The 20,548-nt window shown below is 51.8% G+C and overlaps 2 protein-coding genes across 4 annotated transcripts in view; one reads left to right on the forward strand and one right to left on the reverse strand.

Moving 5' to 3' along the window:
- CTU2 (cytosolic thiouridylase subunit 2) overlaps window positions 1-20,548 on the reverse strand; it is a 43,431-nt gene that overhangs the window by 21,229 nt on the left and 1,654 nt on the right. The window lies entirely within an intron of this gene.
- SNAI3 (snail family transcriptional repressor 3) lies at window positions 1,548-6,432 on the forward strand. The gene is made up of 3 exons (XM_016197998.2): window positions 1,548-1,623; window positions 3,518-4,126; window positions 6,181-6,432. Exons 1-3 carry the CDS (start codon window positions 1,548-1,550, stop codon window positions 6,360-6,362), a joined length of 867 nt encoding a protein of 288 aa, XP_016053484.1. The 3' UTR covers window positions 6,363-6,432.

The following is a 20,548-nucleotide window of genomic DNA, read 5'->3' on the forward strand; positions in this document are numbered from 1 at the left end:
GCTTCCCTAAATAACAGAGCGTCTCTCTGGGGATTAAGGAGGTCATCTTGGCCGGTGGCCATGCAATGGGTGGCTGAGTGAGGAAGGACAGTGTGGGCAAAGGGTTGGCCCAGGTATCTGCAAGTGTTATCTACGTCTGGGAGGGGGAGAGAGAAGGAAGAGAGGGTATAAATAGAAACCTTTCGAGGCCCAGGAACAGGTGAATAAGCAGAAGGCAGTCACGTGTCCTCTGAAAGCCACATGCGTAGCAGCATGGTGCCAGGCCGTGGCCCGCAGGAGAGACTTGTGCCTTCTCCTGTATGTGCAGGACCTGCCCTTCCATGAGCCCTCACGGGGTACACACGCCTCTGGTAAGGCTGAAAGTGTGGGCCTGGGTCCCAAATCTACCACTTCCCAGCTTTTCAGAGCCTGTTTTCTCATCTGCAAAACTGTGGGAATGTGAGACACTGTGTGGCACAACCCTCCCTCCCACTGTCTCTGCATGGGTTCTTCTACAGACCCACCACCATAACTACCGTGCCCCCGAAGCCCGCAGCTGGCAAAGAGCACCAGTGGGGCACGTGGGCCTCAAAAGGCCCTGCTGGTAAGGCAGGCCTGCTGCACAGCAGTAGAAACACCCTGCGGCTCTCAGGGGGCCAGCCAGGCGCTGTGTCCACCTGCCCAGAGACTGCTCCATCTGACCCCTGAACTCATGAAACCTCCACATCAAAAGGGACCAGACACCCAGCACTGACTCACCCAGCTCTTTGTGGCACTGAGGATTCCAAAGGACACTGAAGGAGGAACATGGCTGCCTAGAGTCACAGACAGGCTGTTGCAAAGTGCACAGCTTTGCCCTCTTTGATTAAACTTCCTGTAACCACATGTTTGAACCCCTTGGAATTCCGGAATTCCAGAATTCCAGAATTCCAGGCTGGGTCCTTTCTCCCACCAAATGAGCTTTCTGGATACCTGGGGCCAACTCCTAAAGAAATGTCTCCAGAGGGACAGACCCACTGGGAAAGGGTTCCCGGCCCGCCCAGGCTGGCCGACCCCACTGGTCACCATTATGGCTGATCAGCTGGGTCAGCTTTAGAGTTCAGAGCTTGTGCTCATCAATCCTACCGTTGCGGGTTTAAGCAGGAGGTGGGGCGGGTGTAACCGGCTGGGGCGAGGGTTCTCCCAGGCTGGGCTCCTTGCTCGCTCCCACGCCGCCGTGTGCACTGGGGCCGCTGGGCTTCCACCCAGCCCTGACCTCCGCCCTTTAGTCTGCGGCGAGTGGGTGCATCAGGCCCCAGGGGTCGACGTGACTCGCGGCGCGCGCCAGGGAGGTCCCGTGGGCAGGCCACGCCGGCCACGCGCTCCTGCCCCCACTCGGCGCACCTGTCCTGGGCGTGGCCCCGAAGCCCTGTCCCGCGGTCCCGCCCCGCCCCGCCCCGGCCGCGCCGCGTGCTGGTTGGCCGAGCCGGAGCGCTATGCTAATGAGCCTGACCCTGCCCGCACCTGCGGCGGCGCCGCGGGCCCGCCTTCTGTGGACTCGCAAGTGAGACCCGCGCCCGCGAGGAACCATGCCGCGCTCCTTCCTGGTGAAAACGCACTCCAGCCACAGGGTCCCCAACTACGGGGAGCTGGAGACGCAGAGAGGTAGGGGCTGCCGGGCTCCCCAGCCCCTGCCCAGGGCTCGGGCTCCCTCGGGGCAGGAGGGAGAGGCCCCTGGGAGCGGGTGACATCTGTCCCAGGTAGGAGAGGCGGTAGCTCACCACCAAGGCTGGGGCCGAGCCCCGGGGTTGGCTGTAGGTAAGGGGTCCGAGTCCGGCGGAGCGCGTATGGATTCTCTCTCCGCTTAGAGAAGTTTTTAGGCTCCCAATCACTCTGGGCTCTCCCGCTATGGCCTGGGGCGCCCATCCCAGTTAAGAGAACCCGGAGCCATCTTCCTGGGGCAGGAGCTTTGGGAGGGGTCCCAGGGATTGTGGGAAGGGACAAAAGGGCCACCTGGGGCTGCCACCCAAGGGCTCCGGAGAGACATCCTGGCTTGGGTGGTGACCACGGGGGCCCGGAAGAGTGACCATGGACTCTATGGTGCCAAGGCCCAGCTCGTCCAGCGTTTCACGGGCTCCTCCAGGACTTCCTCACCCTTCCTGAGGTCTCCCTCCGGCCTCTCCTCACCCCAGTGCAGGTTGCCCAGAGCAGGCTGGGCTAAGGGGCTGCAACCCTCTCCCCGCTGGGCTCAGTGGGGAGATGGGATTCCAGAGTCCAGCACTGTCCCCTCATTCCCATTCTCTACTGGGCATGGAGACACGGGGAGGTCCCAGGGCAAAGGCCTCTAGAGTGGTCATAGCCGTCCCCCCTTGCTCAGCAGCTTCTTGGGGCGAAGACCCCCTGGGAGACTGCTCGGTGACTCAGAGCGGGAGAGCCAAAGCAGGGACACTGTGGAGGCCTGGGCACCTCAGAGCATTTAGAGCTCTGAGGACCCAGCCTGGGAAGGTAGTCTCTGACCAGTACTGAGGCAGGGCTGCCACCAGGGGGCGCCTTCCAGGACCAGGAGCCTCACTTCTGGGTCCTGAAACCAAGGTAGAGTCACCACCAGCGATTTTATAAAATAAAATAGAACAGAAACCATCAGAGTATGGTGCTCCAGATAAAGGAAACTTTTGTTTCACATATATATGATGGAAAATTGAATTTACCTGGGTCAGAGTTTTAAAAGTTCAAAAACCACTGTGTAGAGCCCAGTCATACAGTGCACCCACTTCATTATTTGAACGTGTAAATCTGGGCAACTCTGCCAGGCCCAGTGATGGACTGTCAGAGAACAGCCTCGCAGCCCATTAGCTCTCTCTGCTTCTCTCCCCCTCCCCCCCCCTCTCCCAATCTGGGGCCAGAGACTTATTTCAACACATAAGGAATAAGAAATGGGTTGCAGGCTGTTTGGAGATTTTGGCTTTGGGGAGATGCAGAATTCAACTCTCACCTACTAACCTGTTTACTTTGGGGGTCTACCATTCCGGGTGAAGAATGGGGTGTGCTGGCCCACAAATACAGGAGCAACAGGCTGAGGGCAGAGGACAGCTCCTTTGGACCAGGAGGCTGCGTGCACCATGTCAGGGTAATGAGGTGGAATTGGGAGGTGCTGGAGGCTGACTTTACATGTGGTGGCCTGCTGCCAAGTGCTCTGAATTAATGCTGCATGGGAGCCTGGGGATGCACTGTATGGGTCCTGAGGTGGGACATGGACTAGAGAGAGGGTCCACTGCCCGGCAGTGAGGGAGCATTCCTTGGCCCCGTGAAGGCTGTGATGGGATTCTGTAAGGTATTTATTTTTGTCCTTAAAGGGGAACTGAGATTCTGCCTCTAGACCCCATGGTTTCCAGGCCATCATCACTCCCCAGCTGACACCTCCATCTTTTAGGCCGTTCCCTTCATGCCAAGCTGCTGATGGCCTAGAAGATGGGCTTGAAATTGAACCCATGATAGAATTTTGAGAACACATTGGGACTGAGTCTTCACCTTTCCATTCTCTCTCCTTCTGCTCTTCTAGAAATCAATGGCTCCTGTTCTGCCTGTGGGGGGCTGGTGGTGCCCCTCCTCCTCCCGGACAGGGCGACCCCTCCCATTCCTGGTGACCTTGCCCAACCCTGGGACCACACCTCTGTCATCACCTGCATCTCCCTGCCCCTCCCAGAAGCTCCGGGGGCCTCTGAGCCAGACCCCTTGGAAGTCAGCTTGCTGGACCCTCATGCTGGCCGGGCTCCGAGCATACCCCTCAAAGACAGCCTGAACCACTTCAGCCTGCCCCCATTGCTGGTTCTGCCCACGCGGTGGCCCCCAATTCTGGGCCCAGATGGGGACCAGGCTCCAGACAGACTGCTGGGAGGTGAGCAGGCCCCCTGCACCCCAAGTGCCTTCCAGTGCATCCACTGCCACAAGCCCTACCATACACTGGCCGGGTTGGCCAGGCACCGTCAGTTGCACTGCCACCTGCAGTCTCAGCGCTGCTTCACCTGCAAGTATTGTGACAAGGAGTACTCCAGCCTGGGTGCCCTCAAAATGCACATCCGCACGCACACGCTGCCCTGCATTTGTGCCATCTGTGGCAAGGCCTTCTCCAGGCCCTGGCTGCTCCAGGGCCACATTCGGACCCACACAGGTAGGACAGCGTCGGGTCCACAAGAGGGATCTGGGTGGGGGCGGGAGTGGGACCTGGAGGTTAGAAAGAGGGGAGGGGTGACTTTATGAAAAAGATAGACATTTGCATAGCTTTGGCTTTCCAATGTATTTGTCTTGGGGGTGTAGCACAAAAACCCACAATCTGGGGAGAGGGTGCTCAAAACATCAGAAATGTCCTCTCTCACTGTCTGGAGGCCAGAAGCCCAAAGTCCAGGTGTCCCAGGGTTGCCTCCCTCCAAAGGCTCTAGAGGAGAACCCTTCCTGCTGCTTCTAGCTCCTGGGGGCTCCAGGCATTCCTTGGCTTGTGGCCACATCACTCCAACTTCTGCTTCCAACTTCACATGTCCTCTCCTCCCTGTGTGTCTGTGTCCAAATTTCCATCTCATTATAAGGACACCAGTCATATTGAATCGGGGCCCACAAGCTGCAGTATGACCTCATCTTAACCTGATGACATCTGCAAAGCCCCTTTTTCCAAATAAGATCAGATCTACAGGTACTGGGGTTTAGGGCGTGGACGACTCTTTTTTGGAAGACATAATTCGACTCATAACACCCAGCAAAGCGTAGAGTGCACAGGGCTTCAGCAGGGTCTGACATCTCACGTTCCATGGCCTTCCAGAATTCTGGAACAGGAGGAGAGGGGAGCGAGAAAGGCATGACCTGGGAGTAAGAACCACAGGCGTCACAGCCTATCTGAAGGGCAGAGATGACAGCTGGGACTTCACTCAGAGTTTGGGGACCTGAAGCAAACCTGCCCACGGGTGAGAGGGTGGCCAGGAGCCCAGAGGAAATGAAGGAGAGAAGAGCAGTTGTGGGGAAGAGGCAAAGACAGACACAGAGGAAGAAGAGGGATGTGGTGAGGGAGATGAAGGAAGCCTAAGAACCTTGGCCTTTTCATGCTGTGGATTACAGTATCCTGCCCAGAGAGAGTGGAAGGGGCCTGCTCTGCACAGGGGCAGCCAGTAGCCCAAGTGGACCTCAGCCGGGACTTCGCCTGGAGCCCGGGACTTTGTCAAGCACATGGTGCAGAGTGGGAGACAGGAACAGAGACACGGAGCTCCCAGAATAAGTCTTTGGTCCTGATCACAGACCTACACTTTCTTGTTGCAACACACACTTTCTGTAACGGGAGCCTCCCTAATCCTAAATCGCAGCTCTGTGACTAGAACCCTCTGAGTCACACCTGGGTGGAGGCTGGAAAGGTTTTACTGGAAAAGAGCGATTTTCCTTGACCCTTCTCTGAGGATGTCCCACATCATCAGAGGCTCAGGGCTCTTGTTCTGGGAGCCAGGAGGGTGGGAGTCCCCACAGAAGGCTGGACTAGCTGGGAGCATGCCTGAGTGTGGGGCAGTGGGGACTGCAGGCTGGAGCCTCTTGGGACTCTGTAGGGCTGCAGGACTGGAAGCTGCTCTACACGGGCAGAGAACAGACGACTTTCACTGACCCTTCTTTTTACACTTGTCAGAATCATCCTAGGAGCCAAAGTCCCAACAGAAGGACTTTGTCCAAATCCCTGGTGGCCTGGAGGATATGAGGGTTTTAGCCATCCTTCCAGCCTGCCTCCTGTGGGGGCCTGGCCAGTCTCCACCACTGGCTTTCAGTGGGTGGGTACAGCTGCCAGAAGGTGCCCGTGCTTCTCACGTCCAGATCTGGGTGGCAAAGGGCCCTAGAAGAGCTCTGGCAGAAACGGAAAGATCTAGCAGCTGCAGTAGACAAAGTAAAGAGCCGTGCTGGACCTTTGCCCTTAGGAAGGGTTAAGTACATCATTCCACCCAGTCTCCAAGCAGCCCCAACCTTGGGCGCTTGTGTGGCCTCTTGGCCTTAGTGTTTCCTTCTGGGTCAGGGGCTAAGGCTCCTTTCACTTATGTCCTAGGGAGGGGGTAGTGAAGATAAATTAATTGGAATTGAGTGAGCATTTGGAGGGGGAGGGCTGAGTTATTCATTTATAAACAGAGGCATTTGAACCCTAAGCCCACCCTCCCAGGACACCAAGATAGTCACTCACCTGGTCCTCCCCTCTTCCTCCTCCAGGTGAGAAGCCTTATGCCTGCTCTCACTGCAGCAGGGCCTTTGCCGACCGTTCAAATCTCCGGGCCCACCTGCAGACACACTCCGACACCAAGAAATACCAGTGCAAGAGCTGCGCCAAGACCTTCTCTCGCATGTCGCTCTTGGCGCGGCATGAGGAGTCTGGCTGCTGCCCTGGTCCCTGAGAGGCGTTGGTTTGGTGCAGGTAGGAGGGACAGGACCTCACCCTGAGAGACCATCGTGGGTGCCCCTCTTGGGAGCCTCATGCTGCCTGGTGCACTCAGAGGAGGCAGGCATCCCGGGAGGGCAGGAGCTCAGCCTCCCACTCTCAGGTGCAGGCCCCTGCCCGCCACAGCCTGCATCTATTCCGAACCAGAGCAGCCCAGCGGCCAGCAGGGTGAGCGAGGGCCCGTGCAGATCTCCCACCCCACTTTGCCCTCTTAGAGGGGACTTCTCTCCCAGAACGACTTTCAGCAAAACAGGAACCACTGTTTCTTTTTCCACTTGCTCTGGTTTCAGCGTCTGTTTCTCTAAGAGGTAAAGACTGTTGGGGGACTGTCACGATCATGGACAATTCCTGCCATTAAGGCGACGAATGGGGCTGCCTTTGGATCTCTTCGCAACTCCACACGAATAGCCTGACTTGTGCCAAGCGCATCGCACAGTGTAGCCTGCACGGGCAGAGCTACCTCAAGACTCACCTCCCCGACTTTGGTTTGGAATCTGGGCCACGCTGCCTCCTATCACACAGGCACACACACACCCTCCCCATCTTGCTGGGCTGTCCCTGAGATGGAGTAGCACCGGGAGGACCAGCAGCTAGGCCCCCATCCACTATTGTGGGGCAATAAAGAGTCCATGCACTCAGGCCTGTTCTGTCCTCTGAGGGTCTGCATCTTCCCAGTCCCGAGTCTACGGAGGAAGCCGAGCTCTGAGAAATTCTCCAGAGGCAGCAGGATCCCTGGCCACGGAGGAGGAGGAGACTAGGGGTCAGGGCATTGAGCTGTGACATTGTTATGGGACTGGGAGTGAGGCTGCAGGAGGCAGGGTCCAGGGGTGACTTCTTCTGGAAGAAAGAGACGAGTGATGGGAACAGTATCAACCAGCGTGTAAGAATAACTGAAGGGCATGGACTGGGGCTGGGGATGAGTGAGGGCCTGCAAGAGGTGTGAGGAAACCAGGGCTGGAAGAAAGGGCCAGGGTGGGCCGTGAGCACTGCATGGCTGGGGGTTCATTTTCCCCAAGGTCTAAGGAGAGAGAACTAGAGGATGTCTCCATAAAGATGTCTTCATTGTACCATCTCACCAAGGGGCCGTGTCTCCACATCTGCCCACAGTACTGTTGCCTTTTTCCCCCATGTCCTCTCTTGAGGCCACAGGCATCTATGAACTGAGCGAGTGGCCCAGACCTTTGACCCTGCCCTGGACACACATACTTTCCCAAACTGACTCAGATGCCAACACATAAGAACCCCCTCCCCCCACCCCGGTGTCCTGGGCCCACTGCCCCAGCATAGTGGTGTCATTTTCTTCTCATAGCTGGCCTCTTCTCACTCCTAGGCTGGTCCTGCCTCTTGCCAGCTTGTCTTAACAGTCTCCAGCAGGACCCTGGAGGGAGGGCGGCATCCAAGACGAAAGGAGGAGGCCTGAGTCTAACGGAGACTGACTGAGTCCTTGATGTTGGGAAGGGATACCTGCTCCTCTCTGTAAGAAGGATGGCTTGCTGTCAGCAGCTCCACTTCTGGTCCCAGCCAAGGGAGATTGAGGCCCCTTGGTCCTAGTCTGGGAAGGGAGCCACACAGCAAGCTGCAGAGGTCCCCCTCTCTCAGCCCTGAGCCACCAGCCCTGCTGAGGCTCCTCTGCCTATGAGAACATTCAGGAGCGTTTACCAGGACCACACTGGGTGCCAAGTATCTTACTCTGCAGCCACCTCTGCTGCAGTCCCAGCACCCTGGTGGCCCCCACTGTAGATTCCACCTGATGCTCCTCAGGGGTAAAAGATCCTGATGGCTGGTTTGATGACGGCCATCGGAGGGGCCTTCGGTCATCCCAGAGGAAACTTGACCTTGGTCTTTGGCTTCTTTGGGCCAAGGTTACCTTGATGATGCAGACCACCCAGGCCTATACTAGACCATCTCAGCCAGTGGAATGAAGATGCTTCTGAGAGTGGGAATGTGCCATTTAGCTAATGTATTAGTTTGCCATGGCTGCTGTAACAAAGTCCCTCACACTGGGCAGCCTAAACAGCAGAAATTTATTCTTCCATAGTCCTGGAGGCCAAAAGCCTGAGATCAAGGTGTCAGCAGAGCTGACTCCTTCTGGTGCTGTGGAGAATCTGTCCAGGCCTCTCTCCCAGTCCTGCTGATCTGCTGGCAATCTTTTATGTTCCTTTGTTTATAAAGCATCACCCCATCGTTCCCTCCATCTTTACATGGTGTTCTCCTGGCATGCATCTGTGTCCAGATTTCTCCTTCTTATAAGGAAACCAGATATACTGGGTTAGGACCCACCCTGTAATGATCTCATCTTGACTACATCTGCAATGACCCTCTTTCCAAATAAGGCCATATTCAGAAGTACTGGAGGGTAAGACCTCAACATGTAAATTGAGGGGACACCATTCACCCCCCAACAACTGATGAGAACACATGGTTTGCCAAGAGATGTCAGGTGGGTCCTGTGCTTGGGCTTAAGGTGAGGAGAGTCGAATCCTATCTGCCCCAGTCCACAAAGAACCAAGTGGGACAGTGGATTCTTACTGGCAGAGTTACTAGAAACACCTCCTCCGAAGGTCTGAGTCCCCCTGCTCAGTGAATGTCCCCCTTCTCTCCAGCGTCCTATCTGGGGACCCTGCAGGGATGAGAAGAGGCCTATACCCTAACAGGGTGATCCTGCCCCCAAACTGTCTCTTGAGGCACCTGGCCCCTCTGCTGAGCAGGGTCAAGCTGATGGGGGTGGGTGCCTCTCCCAAGCCTGGCAAAGGTGAAAGCTCCAGCCAGTGTTTGTGCTGAGCCCAGCCAGCTCACAGGAGGCCTTTTTTTTTTTTTTTTTAAATAGCATCCAGATGCCTGAAGGAAGCTATATTGTAAATTGTGTTCTATTTCTGGGCCCCAATATCTAAATGAAGCGATGCACCTGTTGGGTATGAAGGAAGGGAATTTCACAGGCCTAAAATAAAGTCAAATGTTTGCCCTTCTGTGCCGGCCCATGGAAAATGCTCTTATATTTATATCTGGTCTGGTGTAGGGCAGGGGTAGTGGAGCATCGGTTGGCAGAGCGGTGAGGAAAGGCCCCGGCACCTGCCAGGAAACTGACATGGAATGAATGGGGGGGATGTCCCACTCAAAGCTAGTCGACTACAGTCAGATGGTAAGGCCACCACGTCTCCCACGGGCCGTGCTGCCTGCTGCACCCTTGGGGCTCATAGCTTCCCACTCTGCCCCGCCTTCCCTCGTTATTTAGCCTGAGCATTAGAATTAATCTGGATGTCCATTTAACATTTGGGTTTCTGGAGCCCCTCTCTACATCTACAGAATGAGAGTCAAAAAGGGAACTAAGGCTCATCCACATTTGTTCCCGAGTGATGTTGGCATGGCCAACTCTCTTCTAGGGAGACCGCCATTTGGCCCCCCTGCTACTCAAATCTTTACTCATCACATTCCCACTCTTCTCCCTAAACAAAGCCTTTTTAAAAACAACAACAAAAATTTATTGATTTTAGAGAGAGGAAGTGAAAGGGAGAAAGAGAGAGAGAGAAACATCAGTGATGAGAGAGTCATTGATCGGCTGCTTCCTGCATGCTTCCTATTGGGAGCAACAACCCAGGCATGTGCCCTGACTGGGAATCGAACCGCGATCTCCTGGATCATAGGTCGATACTCAACCACTGAGCCACAGAAGCTGGGCCTAAAGAAAGCCTTTTGGTCACACTACTCCAGGCAGTTGTTGGAACCTCTCCTCGAGGTGGGAGCCCAAGACTGATGGAGTTAGAAGCAGGTATTTTGATTGGTCTGGTTAAGTCTGAGGAAAAGCAGGAGCCTAAGAAATCAAGAGGCTTCTAGACAAGAGAAAAACCATGGAATGGGCTCTCAATGAAAAGTGCTTCCAATATGGCAAGTGACAGGTGAGCAGGGTGGCACCACAGTGCACAAGGAAGAAAATGACTGGGAGTGGCAGGCCTCCACTCTGTTCCGACTCAGGCAAGAGTTCCTGGCTTCCATGCGCTCAAGCCCTGGACACAGTTCTGAGAGGGACACCCAGTCTCTCAGTAGCTGGATCCCTCACCCCACTCCCTGCTGAAAGAAACCTTTCCCTTGAAACTACAGATGCACTAAGGTTATGCCTTCCCTTCCAGACCCCAAAGGGCTCTATAAATATCATTTGGCCCATTTGGGGGCTCTCTGAAAGTTTGAAAATAGCCCACTTGTTACTATCTATATTCAGAGAACCACTCTCAGCCTCCACTGGGTAGCTAAGTATAGCTCCCTGGCAGACTTCAATGGAACAGAAGTTTCCAGGCCATCACCTTGTGGATGGCGGAACATTCCAGGGAAAGCACCTCGGCTGCCAAGCCCCGGAGGAGCTCAGAGAGAGGCTAGACCTGCTGTGGGGCGTGTGTGGCACCCTCCCTTTCCCACTCAGCTGAGGAGTCTGTGGGGCTCTTGGTAAACAAGGGTGTCCTTGCTGGGTCCAGAAGGGAGGCAGTCTGATGCCGGTGCTGTGGGTCTGTCGGGGATGAGCCAATTCCATTATGAAGCCTCGAGTCCTATGTCTGTAAGAAAGGAATCTTGCTGACCTCTATTTCACAATTCAGCAATGTGCCAACTAAACATAAAAGTAAAAGCAGACACTTATGGTACTGGAAATAAAATATAATTGCTAACGTTAGATAAACCCTTAATCTTAACTCCTCTTAGAATCTGTCCATTTCTTGATCACCAAGTTCTGGCTGAAGTTCTGGGCCAGCTGCCCAGGCCCAGCCCATGACGTGCCAGTGGAGCTCTGGATAGAGCTGAAGTATATGCATGGTGCGAAGGGCAAGAGGGGCAAGGGGCAGGGATTCAAACCCGGATCCCTCCTGTTGGGTGTGGGTATACCAGCTTTGGGTATCAAGTGGAGAAGTTGGAGGCCACCTTCCCAATACAAGAATCAACGCTGCCTGCCTCCCCCTTAATTTTATCGCCAGCTCTCCTGAAGGTTGATCCTGGAGCACTCATTCCCTCCCTCTCCCCCACACCTCTGTCCCTCAGGGAACCTCTTTTCTCTCCTTGGTTCTACCCCTATGATCAACTGTAACTGGTCCTTAATCACTTCAGTTTTGACATCAGCCCCCATTTCCTTCCCCCAGGAACAGGCCTGGGTCCCAGGACACAAGTGACACCTTTTTATTTTTTCCATTGATTTTTTTTTTTTTTTTTTTTAGAGAGAGTAGAAAGGAGGGAAGGAGGGGGCAGAGAGAGAGAGAGAAACATCGATGTGAGAGAGACACACTGATTGGTTGCTCCCGCACACGCCCCAACCGGGGCTGGGGATCGTGCCCTGGACTGGGAACCAAACCTGTGACCCTTCTGTACGAAGGCCAACACTATAACCACTGAACCAAACTGGCCAGGGCACAAGTGACACCTTTATGGGTAACTCAGATGAGAAGTGTGAAGGCGGTAATGGAATCACAAGGACTCTTCTGTAAAATCTGCCTATTTACCTTTTGAATTGCAACTGTTTTGAACTGGCCAAAAAGAGAGGGTGCAATTGAGGACAGCCAGGGGCCTGACCCTGCTGCCACTACTCCACTGAGCATGGAGTGAGGGATGGCTTGCTGTCCCCAGGACCCACCCAGGCGCTGGTGGGTGAGGCGTGGCCTGCTGTCCTGTGGCTCTATCACCTCCTTCTCTCACAGAACCAGCACCTCTATGCCAGTAGATCTCACAGGTGGTCTTCAGACACCTCTCCAGGGGGATATACTTAAGGAGACTGCTCACTGTTTGGCACACACATGGAAAGTGCAAAAGCAGTGGAGCTACACTGCACCCACCAAAGCAGCACAAGCCAGGAGCACACAGGAGAGCTGATCGCTATAAAGGCACACCGAGATTCACAAAAATGCAAAAAAGCTCACTGAACTCACTAAATTTTTATTTCAGAAAGCTCTTTTTCACATAACTGCTAATGTGATGGGTTCATTGATGATGATTTTAAATAAATTTAATAAATCTTTAAATAATGTATAATTTTAATTTCTAGTATGGGTTAGTAAATATTAGACAGATGCACACCACATAAATAATAGCTTTGGGACCCTCTGTAATTTTGAAGTGTGAAAGGACTGAGACAGAGCTTGAGAATCACTGTTCCAACGTGTGATTCTAATATGTGGATGTGAACCCATTGGTGCCCAGCCTGGTGCTGGAAGAGAAGCTTGCACCGGCCTCGGAGAGATGGTTCCGCTCTCTCTCATGGGTTATTAGGGGTAACTCTGTGTGTGTGTTCTGCATTGTCCACAAATTCTGGAAATGAATCCCCGAGGCCATGTGACTTCGTCACAGACCCACTGCATCAGCGGGAGAACGGCCCCATACTGCTAAGGAGCCCCCACATTCCTGACACCTGTGTTAGGCGCTTTACCTCTGAGTCTTCCAGGCAAGCCTCTTCGTCTCAGACCTCAGGGCTGTCACCTTGGTTCACACTCTCATAATTTCCATCTTTGATTTGTCTTCCACCCTGCACCCGTAGTGCAGCTCCACAACCTGCTCCCCACTGCTCCTGCCTTGGATAGGGTTGTCTGTCCCTGCAGCCTCAACTTTAAGCCCATAATCCTTGGCATTGAGCGCAAGGCCACTTTCTTCCACAAGCCCCCACCATATCATAGCAACCTCTGTATCCCGTGTGCCCAACCTGTATCTCATCCAGGTAGACACTCAACAAACATTAAGGGAATAAAGGATACTAAACAGAGAACTCAGCAAGGCTCAGTCTAAACCAGACTTTTTTCTTTAATCCATCTCTGGAGCTAATCGTACAGTCGTGCCTTTTTCCCATCCTCGGAAAGCAATCTCTCTTCGGCACAAGCTTAATGACCACTCTCAACCCCAGGAGGCAGGGCAAGCAGCCTCCTGTTTACCAGCCACATGAACCAAGCCCTGGATCGGTTTACCCTGGCGGGCTGTGGTGCAGTACAATGGGTGCATGCGTTTGAGGGCAGGTGAGCTGGGTGCATGTCCCCTTGATGAAGAAAATACTTTCCATGGTGAGTGGCCAAGGCAAGTGCAGAGTGCTAGTGCCAGCCGGCCGGCCTAGCTGGCGAGCTTCCCTTGCCACGTGTGTACAGTCAGTGGTGGCATGTTTGGAGCCCTCCTTTTAGAAAACTGGAAGCTATAGAAGCATGTGAGTTACTCATTGATTTAACCAAATGAACATTTTGTTTCTTCTGAAAGGCACTCATCCCAGAGCTTCTTTGGGGACCAGTAATAACCAACCCTTACTGTGGATTGACATAGGCGTTACACTGGCATGACCCTTCTAAGGCTTTATGCTCTATGAGGGAAGAACCAGCTTATCCCTCTCCTACGGGTGAAGAAACTGAGGTACAGAGAGGTTAAGCAGCTTGCCCAAAGTCACACAGCAGGTCAGTGGCCGCGCTGGGATTTGAACCCAAGCACTCTGGATCCAGAGGCTGTCACCTTCACTGCCCAGTAAGAAATCCTGAACTTTCCTTTCACTCGGAAAGCAGAACGACGGTGCCAGACCAGATGGCAGACACTGTTTTACAAACGGGCCAGGCAAGAGGTGGGATGGTCAGAGGGTGGCCAGGAGGAAGTGCAGGAAGGACGGCTGCCTGGACCTGGAAGAGACTATGTTGGAGCTCTGGAATTCAAAGGGGGAAAGCTGCTTCTCTTTCACCCCCTGGCTAGGGGAAGAGAAGGTGCGATAAACAGAAGGGAAATAGGACTGGAAGGAAGTATAAGAAACAGGAAATGCTCAAAATGCTACAGAGCTGACCAGGGTTTGAGAAGCAAGACAGAAAACAGCAAAGAAGAACAGAGAAAAGACCAAGGGGCAGGGGCGGAGCGAAGGTGCCAGAGGTGGGTTTGGAAAGGATTTCTCCTGAGCCAGGTGTCATGCTCGTGCACTACCAGCTGGGCCTGGAGCGTCAATAACAGGCAACTTGCCCAGTGAAACACCTGGAACACAATAGGTACTCAAGAAATGTTCAGCCCTCTGCACTCTGTCCCACAGTTCTGGTCTTTCTGATTCACAGTGAGAGAGGTCTTGAGCCGTTTCTACTGGAACCACAAATCTTTCAAGGAAAGATCAGCAGCTAGATGCTGAAAGGCAGCTGGAAGGCATCTCTGATGATTTGCCAAAATACTTGTAAGAGCAGCGGCACTGAGGGGCCACCTGGAGGCAGGTAGAAATACCCCAGAGGATCCTTGTCACTGTCTATAGTTAAGTGTGCGCCAACACACCTGTGCTGGGCTGGCTTTTCCCGAGGCCTCTCTCCTTGCCTTGTAGACAGCTGTCCTCTTCCTGTGTCCTCATGCAGTCATACCCCCGTGCTTGTCTGTGTCTCGTTTTAGTTTTTTTTTTAATCTTCACCTGAGGATATTTTTTCCATTGATTCTTAGAGAGAGTGGGGTGGGGGGGAGAAACATCGATGTGAGAGAGACACATTGATTGGTTGCCTCCCACATGTGCCCTGACCAGAGCTGGGGATCAAACCTGCAACCCAGGTGTGTGCCCTTGAATGGGAATTGAACCCGTGACCCTTCAGTGTGCAGGCTCATGCTCTAACCACTGAACATACCGGCCAGGGCTGTGTCTTGTTTTATTTCCCCCCTCATGTTGCATTAAACCCACCCTACTGACCTCACTTTTAACTAAATTACCCCTTTAAAGACGCTGTCTCCAAACACAGCCACATTCTGAGGTTCTGGGGGTTAGGACTTCAACATGTGGATTTTCAGGGCATACAATTCAGCCAATAAGGGCTTCCTTTCAGAACCATTTAATCTTATTTTTAAAACAATAGCCCTCTGGTGCTGTTCTAGCCCTGTTTCAGGGGTGGACACACTGGTACAGTACATGAACTTACTCGCCCAGGGACTCCCTGCTATAGTGGTGGGATTGGGACTGGAACCCAGCAGCCTTCCCCAGATTTGGGGATCCTCTCATGACCCTTTCCTGATAAGAATGGCAGCTCTTTCAGAGGATGGGCGGACTCTGATCAGGCAGGCTCCTCAATTTTTCCCTCCTTTACCAAAGACAGTTGCTTGCCTTCCCTGGAGCAGATTTACAAGCCTATAGTCTAGCCCTCCCTCCTCTTTCTCCAGCAGCTCCTCCAGGGGTTTGGCTGTCCAGGCAGGAGGGCCACCACCTCAGCCTCCTGGCTGCCCCACCCTGTCCCAGAGGCTCCCTGGAGGCTCTGACTAGAGCATCAATTCCACACCCGACATGTGTACCCAAGACTAATTCCTAAACATAAACAAACAAGGAATTTAAAAATCTAGAAATAAAGCCCTCTCTTCTACTGTTCTTTCTCTGCTAATGGGGAGAAAAGGGAGACAACTGACATTTGCAGAGTCCTTGTTCCTGACAGGCCTGTCATCTCCTAACAGGCTCCCAAGAGGAAGGATTCAGTGGGAAGTGGGAGAGCTCAGAGGCGGGGACCTGCGAAAGGGTCATTAGCCAATGGCAGAGCAGGGCTTCAAGCTCCAGCCTCCCTTCCTCCAACGAAGCAGACAGGTAGCTATGAAAGGAATCTAGAAGTGGAACGAAGGAGCACCTGGAGTACTGAAAAATGTGAGTAATTTAGACCGAGAGGAGCAGGGACTATACAAACAGACAGGGCTAGGCCTCAGCCGAGGTACTGACAGAAACTGTTCCTTAGTCTCTTCCTTACTGTGATGGGCCATGCAGAGGACCTGCTGCGCTTGCCTGAACGCTCTGCTTTGTCATCTTGAAATCCTTCATGCTTAAACAAGGGGCCCATGTTTTCAACTTGCACCGGGCCCTGCAAATGATGTCTCTGCTCTAGAGAGTGGATTGATAAAGACATGAATGACAAATGAGCAAATGGCAGCAGCCCAGGGAAGCCTTGCTGCTCGACATTCATCTGCGACACATTCCTCCCTCCTCCGAAGTCCTCGTCACGTCCCTACTTGTGGAACTCATCTTGTGCTGCCTTGTTCTTGTTGTTGTCAGGAAATATTTTATCACCAGCGCATTCATTACACCTTTCAAGATGTGGGAGGGACCCCTTAGGCAGTTACTGGGAAGCAGACGGGGAAGAGCAGCTCCCTCTCCTGTCTGGCCAAGCAGGCACTCCTGAAGATGGCTGAGAATTCAGTAAGCGCTTGTCCCAGACCTGTCCTCCTTGGCAGTCCCCAGCCAGCCCTCTGCTCTGGCCGCTCTACCCAGATCTATCTTCTCTGCACAGGAATGACTGGTGAGCCTGGGCAGGTCCCGGGTAATTAAAGAACACCAAGCAAGGAGAGAAAGCTGGCCAGTGAAGAGGATTTGGGATCATTGTGTTTGAGACAGGGGCCAGCAAACTGTGGCCCAGGGCCAAAGCCAGCCTCCACCTGTTTTTTTGTTTTTGTTTTTTTATACTCACTTGAGGACATACTCATTGATTTTTAGAGAGAGGGGGAGGGAAAGAGAGAGAGAAACATTGATGTGAGAGAGAAACATTGCTCGGTTGCCTCCTGTACGTGCCCCAACCAGGAACTGAACCCGCATCCTGGGTACGTGCCCTGACCAGGAATCAAACCCTCAACCTTTCGGTGCACTGGACGACGCTCCAACCAGCTGAGCCACACCAGCCAGGGCTCCACCCATTTTTGTGTAGCCCAGGAACTAAAAATATTTGTGTCAAAGAAAATCAAAAGACATAGCAGTATTATTCACAATAGACGAAAGGTGGAAACAACACAAGTGTCCATTGATGGATGAATGGATAACCAAAATGCGGTCTATCCATTCAACGGAATATTATTTAGCCATAAAAAGGAAGGAAATTCTGACACAGGCTACAACATGGATGAACCTTGAGGACATTATGCTGAGTGAGATAAGCCAGTCACAAAAGGACAAATACTCTATGGTTCCATTTATATGAGGTTCCTATAGTAGCTGAATTTATAGAGACAGAAAGTAGGATGGTGGGTGCCAGGGGCTAGGCGCTGGGGAATGGGAAGTCAGTGTTTAACGAGGACAGAGTTTCCATTTGAGAAGAGAAAATTCTGGGGATGTTTGGTGGTGATGGTTGAACAACACTGAGAATGTACCTGACGCCACTGAACTGAACACTTAAAAATGGTTAAAATGGAAATTCTGTGTTATCTATATTTTACTACCATGACAAATACCAAAAAGTCAAAAGAGGAAGATTTCATGACCTGAGAATTACAGTGGTACCTTGGTTTTCTAATGTCTCCGTTGGCAAACATTTCGGTTTACAAATGCAGAAAAACCCGGGAGGAAATGCTTCGGTTTTTGAACACACCTTGGAAGTCGAACATGCCACATGGCTCCCGCTGGGTGCAAGATCCTGAGGCCCAGCTGTCAGATGCTGATCCCTTGGTTTTTAAACGTTTCAGAACTTGTATGGTCTTCCAGAACGTATTACATTAAAAAACCGAGATACCACTGTATATGAAATTCACATTTTAGTGTCCATGAATAAAGCTGTATTTATTCACTCATTTTGTATGGCTGATCCGGATCTGCCACTGCAAAGGTGAGTGGCTGAGGCTGAGTCTGTGTGGCCCACAAAGCCAACAACCCATACTATCTGGCCCTTTACAGAAAAGTCTGCCATGCCTGGTCTAGAGCCAGCTTAAGGAACCTAAGGGAGAGTTGGTGCTCGCTAAGCAGACACAGAATCAGAGTGTTTGGCCTTTAGAGTTTTAGTTCAAACCCTTTATTTCCAAGGCCAAGATAATAACTCCCAAAGGAGTTTAGAAGAATGATTAAGAGGAAAATGAGATATAAGGTATAGAGATAAAGCTTGGGGGTATCTCCTTCTAGGAAATGGGCCTTCTCACTCTGAACAGAATGTCTTCCCACCAGCACACAAAAGGGTCTTGGCTCCCTCCTCCCTCCTAGGCTGGCCTGGAACAGCAAGGGAGAGGAAATGCCTCCTGAAGGGAGTGCTAGGAATGATCTCTTCCTGCTTACTCTGCTACCACCTTCCTCCACCACCAGAATGCTCCTTCCCTAACCTCTGCCACCCACACATCACACTCTGGTGTTACATCATGGTCACGTTGGCCCTCACCCCAATTCCTTTCACACTTTACATATTTGCCCTAGACCAGCTTTTCTGCTACCCACCATTTGTATTATCTTGGATTGCAGTTTATCTGTGTGCCATCACATCTACAATATAACCTTTTACATAAGTATCAAATCCTGCCCCCACCCCAACCGTAAGTCCCTAGAGAGGAAATATTTCTTTCCTTTCCTCTGGCACTGCTTAGCTCAGTGATCTTTTGCATCTGCTGGGTTCCAGAAAAACTCTGGAGTGAATTAAGTTTAAATGAAAGGAAATTTTTAAAAAGTCTATGTACAGATGCATGCCTTCCTTTCAAGTCATCTTCTATCCTTTTAATCCAGATGCCTAGACTGTGGCAAAGTGGCCAGAGAGACGGTCAGGCAGCCAAAGCCACCAAGGATCATCACCCAGGACACCTTGGAGTACTGCTCTCTGGTCCCCTCTGCTGGCTGTCCTGGCAGCTCCTAGTGGGAAGAAGGGGGACAGCTATGTGACAGTACTCAGGCCCAGGCCAAACTTACTGGGGCCTAGGAAAGGTTCTGATTGAGTTTCTGCTTCATCATCCATCCTTGCTCATCACACTGTGTATCTGCACTTAGCAAAGCACCATGAAGCATGGCAGACACATGACCAGTTTACTGAATGAGCAGAAAGACTCCCTCACATTCTCTGTAGCTCCAAGGCACAAAAGGCTCAAGGAACAAGTCAGGAGTGACCCTCATCACATACACAGTGCTTGATAATGGCACATGAGGGCCTCTACTTCTTTATCTCTGCCTTGGCAGCTCCGTCTCATCTCTCATCCCAACAGGAATGGGCCAGATAGCAGCTTTGATGACGCTCATTTATTCTGTGCTTGGGTCGGAAACCTTGCATTGGCAATTTATAACTCTGTAGGGAGCATTACTGCCATTTCACAAGTGAGGAGACTGAGGTGCACTATAGTTAAAAGACCTATTTACACCCCAGGTCTGCCAGACTCCAGAGCCCATGTGCTCTCTGTCATCAATCTTTCTATTCATGGTGTGACCCTTGGACTGCCAGCTTCTGCCACTGGCATCTCCTGGGTGCTTGCTAGAAATATAGACTCTCAGGCCTCACCCTAGACCTCTCGAGTAAGAACCCGCATTTAAAAAATCTCCCTAGATGATCTGTATGACCGTTAACATTTAAGAAATACCATCCTACTCTTTCTCTCATCAACTCTGGGAGATCACCTTAAACAAAAGAAAATCTGAGAATGTAAATCAAAACTACAATGAGATAGCATTTCACACCCATTAGGATGGCTATTTATTAAAAAAAAAAAAAAAAAAAGCAAAAAACAAGTGTTAGCAAGGATGTGGAGAAATCAGAAACCCCCTGCACTGTTAGTGCGAATGTAAAATGGTACAACTGCTGTGGAAAACACTATGGAAGTTCCTCAAAAAATTAAAAATAGAATTACCATATGACCCAGCAATTCCACCTTTGGGTACATCCCAAAGGAAATGAAAGCAAGGACATAAAAAAAAGTATTTGTACATCCATGTCCACAGCAGCATTACTCACAGTAGCCAAAAGGTGGCAGCAGCCCAATGACTATCAATGGATAAGGGGACAAGCACAATGAGGTCTCTACATACAGTGGAATATTATTCAGCCTTAAAAAGGGAGGAAATTCTGACACATGCTACAAGATGGATGTGCCTTGAGGACATTATGCTGAATGAGATAAAACAGACACAAAAGGACAAATATTATATGATTTCACTTATATGAGGTCTCTAGAGGTGTCAAATTCATAGAGACAAAAAACATAATGGTGGGTATCAGGGGCTAAAGTAGGGGAATGGGGAGTTGTTTCACAGGGACAGAGTTTCCGTTGCGAAGATGAAAAAGCTCTCCAGGTGGACTGGGTGATGGTTGCACAACAATGTGAACGTACTTAACAGCGCTCATCTGTACACTCAAAAATGTTTAAGATGGTAAATTTTATGTTACACATATTTTACAACTTAAAAAATGCTTTAAAACAAAAACGGAAATCTGAGGAAGATTGTGGGAGATGCTACAGGCCTGCAGGAGTGTACACTACTATTCTTTCTTGCTCCTTAAC

This window comes from Miniopterus natalensis, chromosome 18 (assembly GCF_054644295.1).
Source record: "Miniopterus natalensis isolate mMinNat1 chromosome 18, mMinNat1.hap1, whole genome shotgun sequence".
NCBI classification, from domain to species: Eukaryota; Metazoa; Chordata; class Mammalia; order Chiroptera; family Miniopteridae; genus Miniopterus; species Miniopterus natalensis.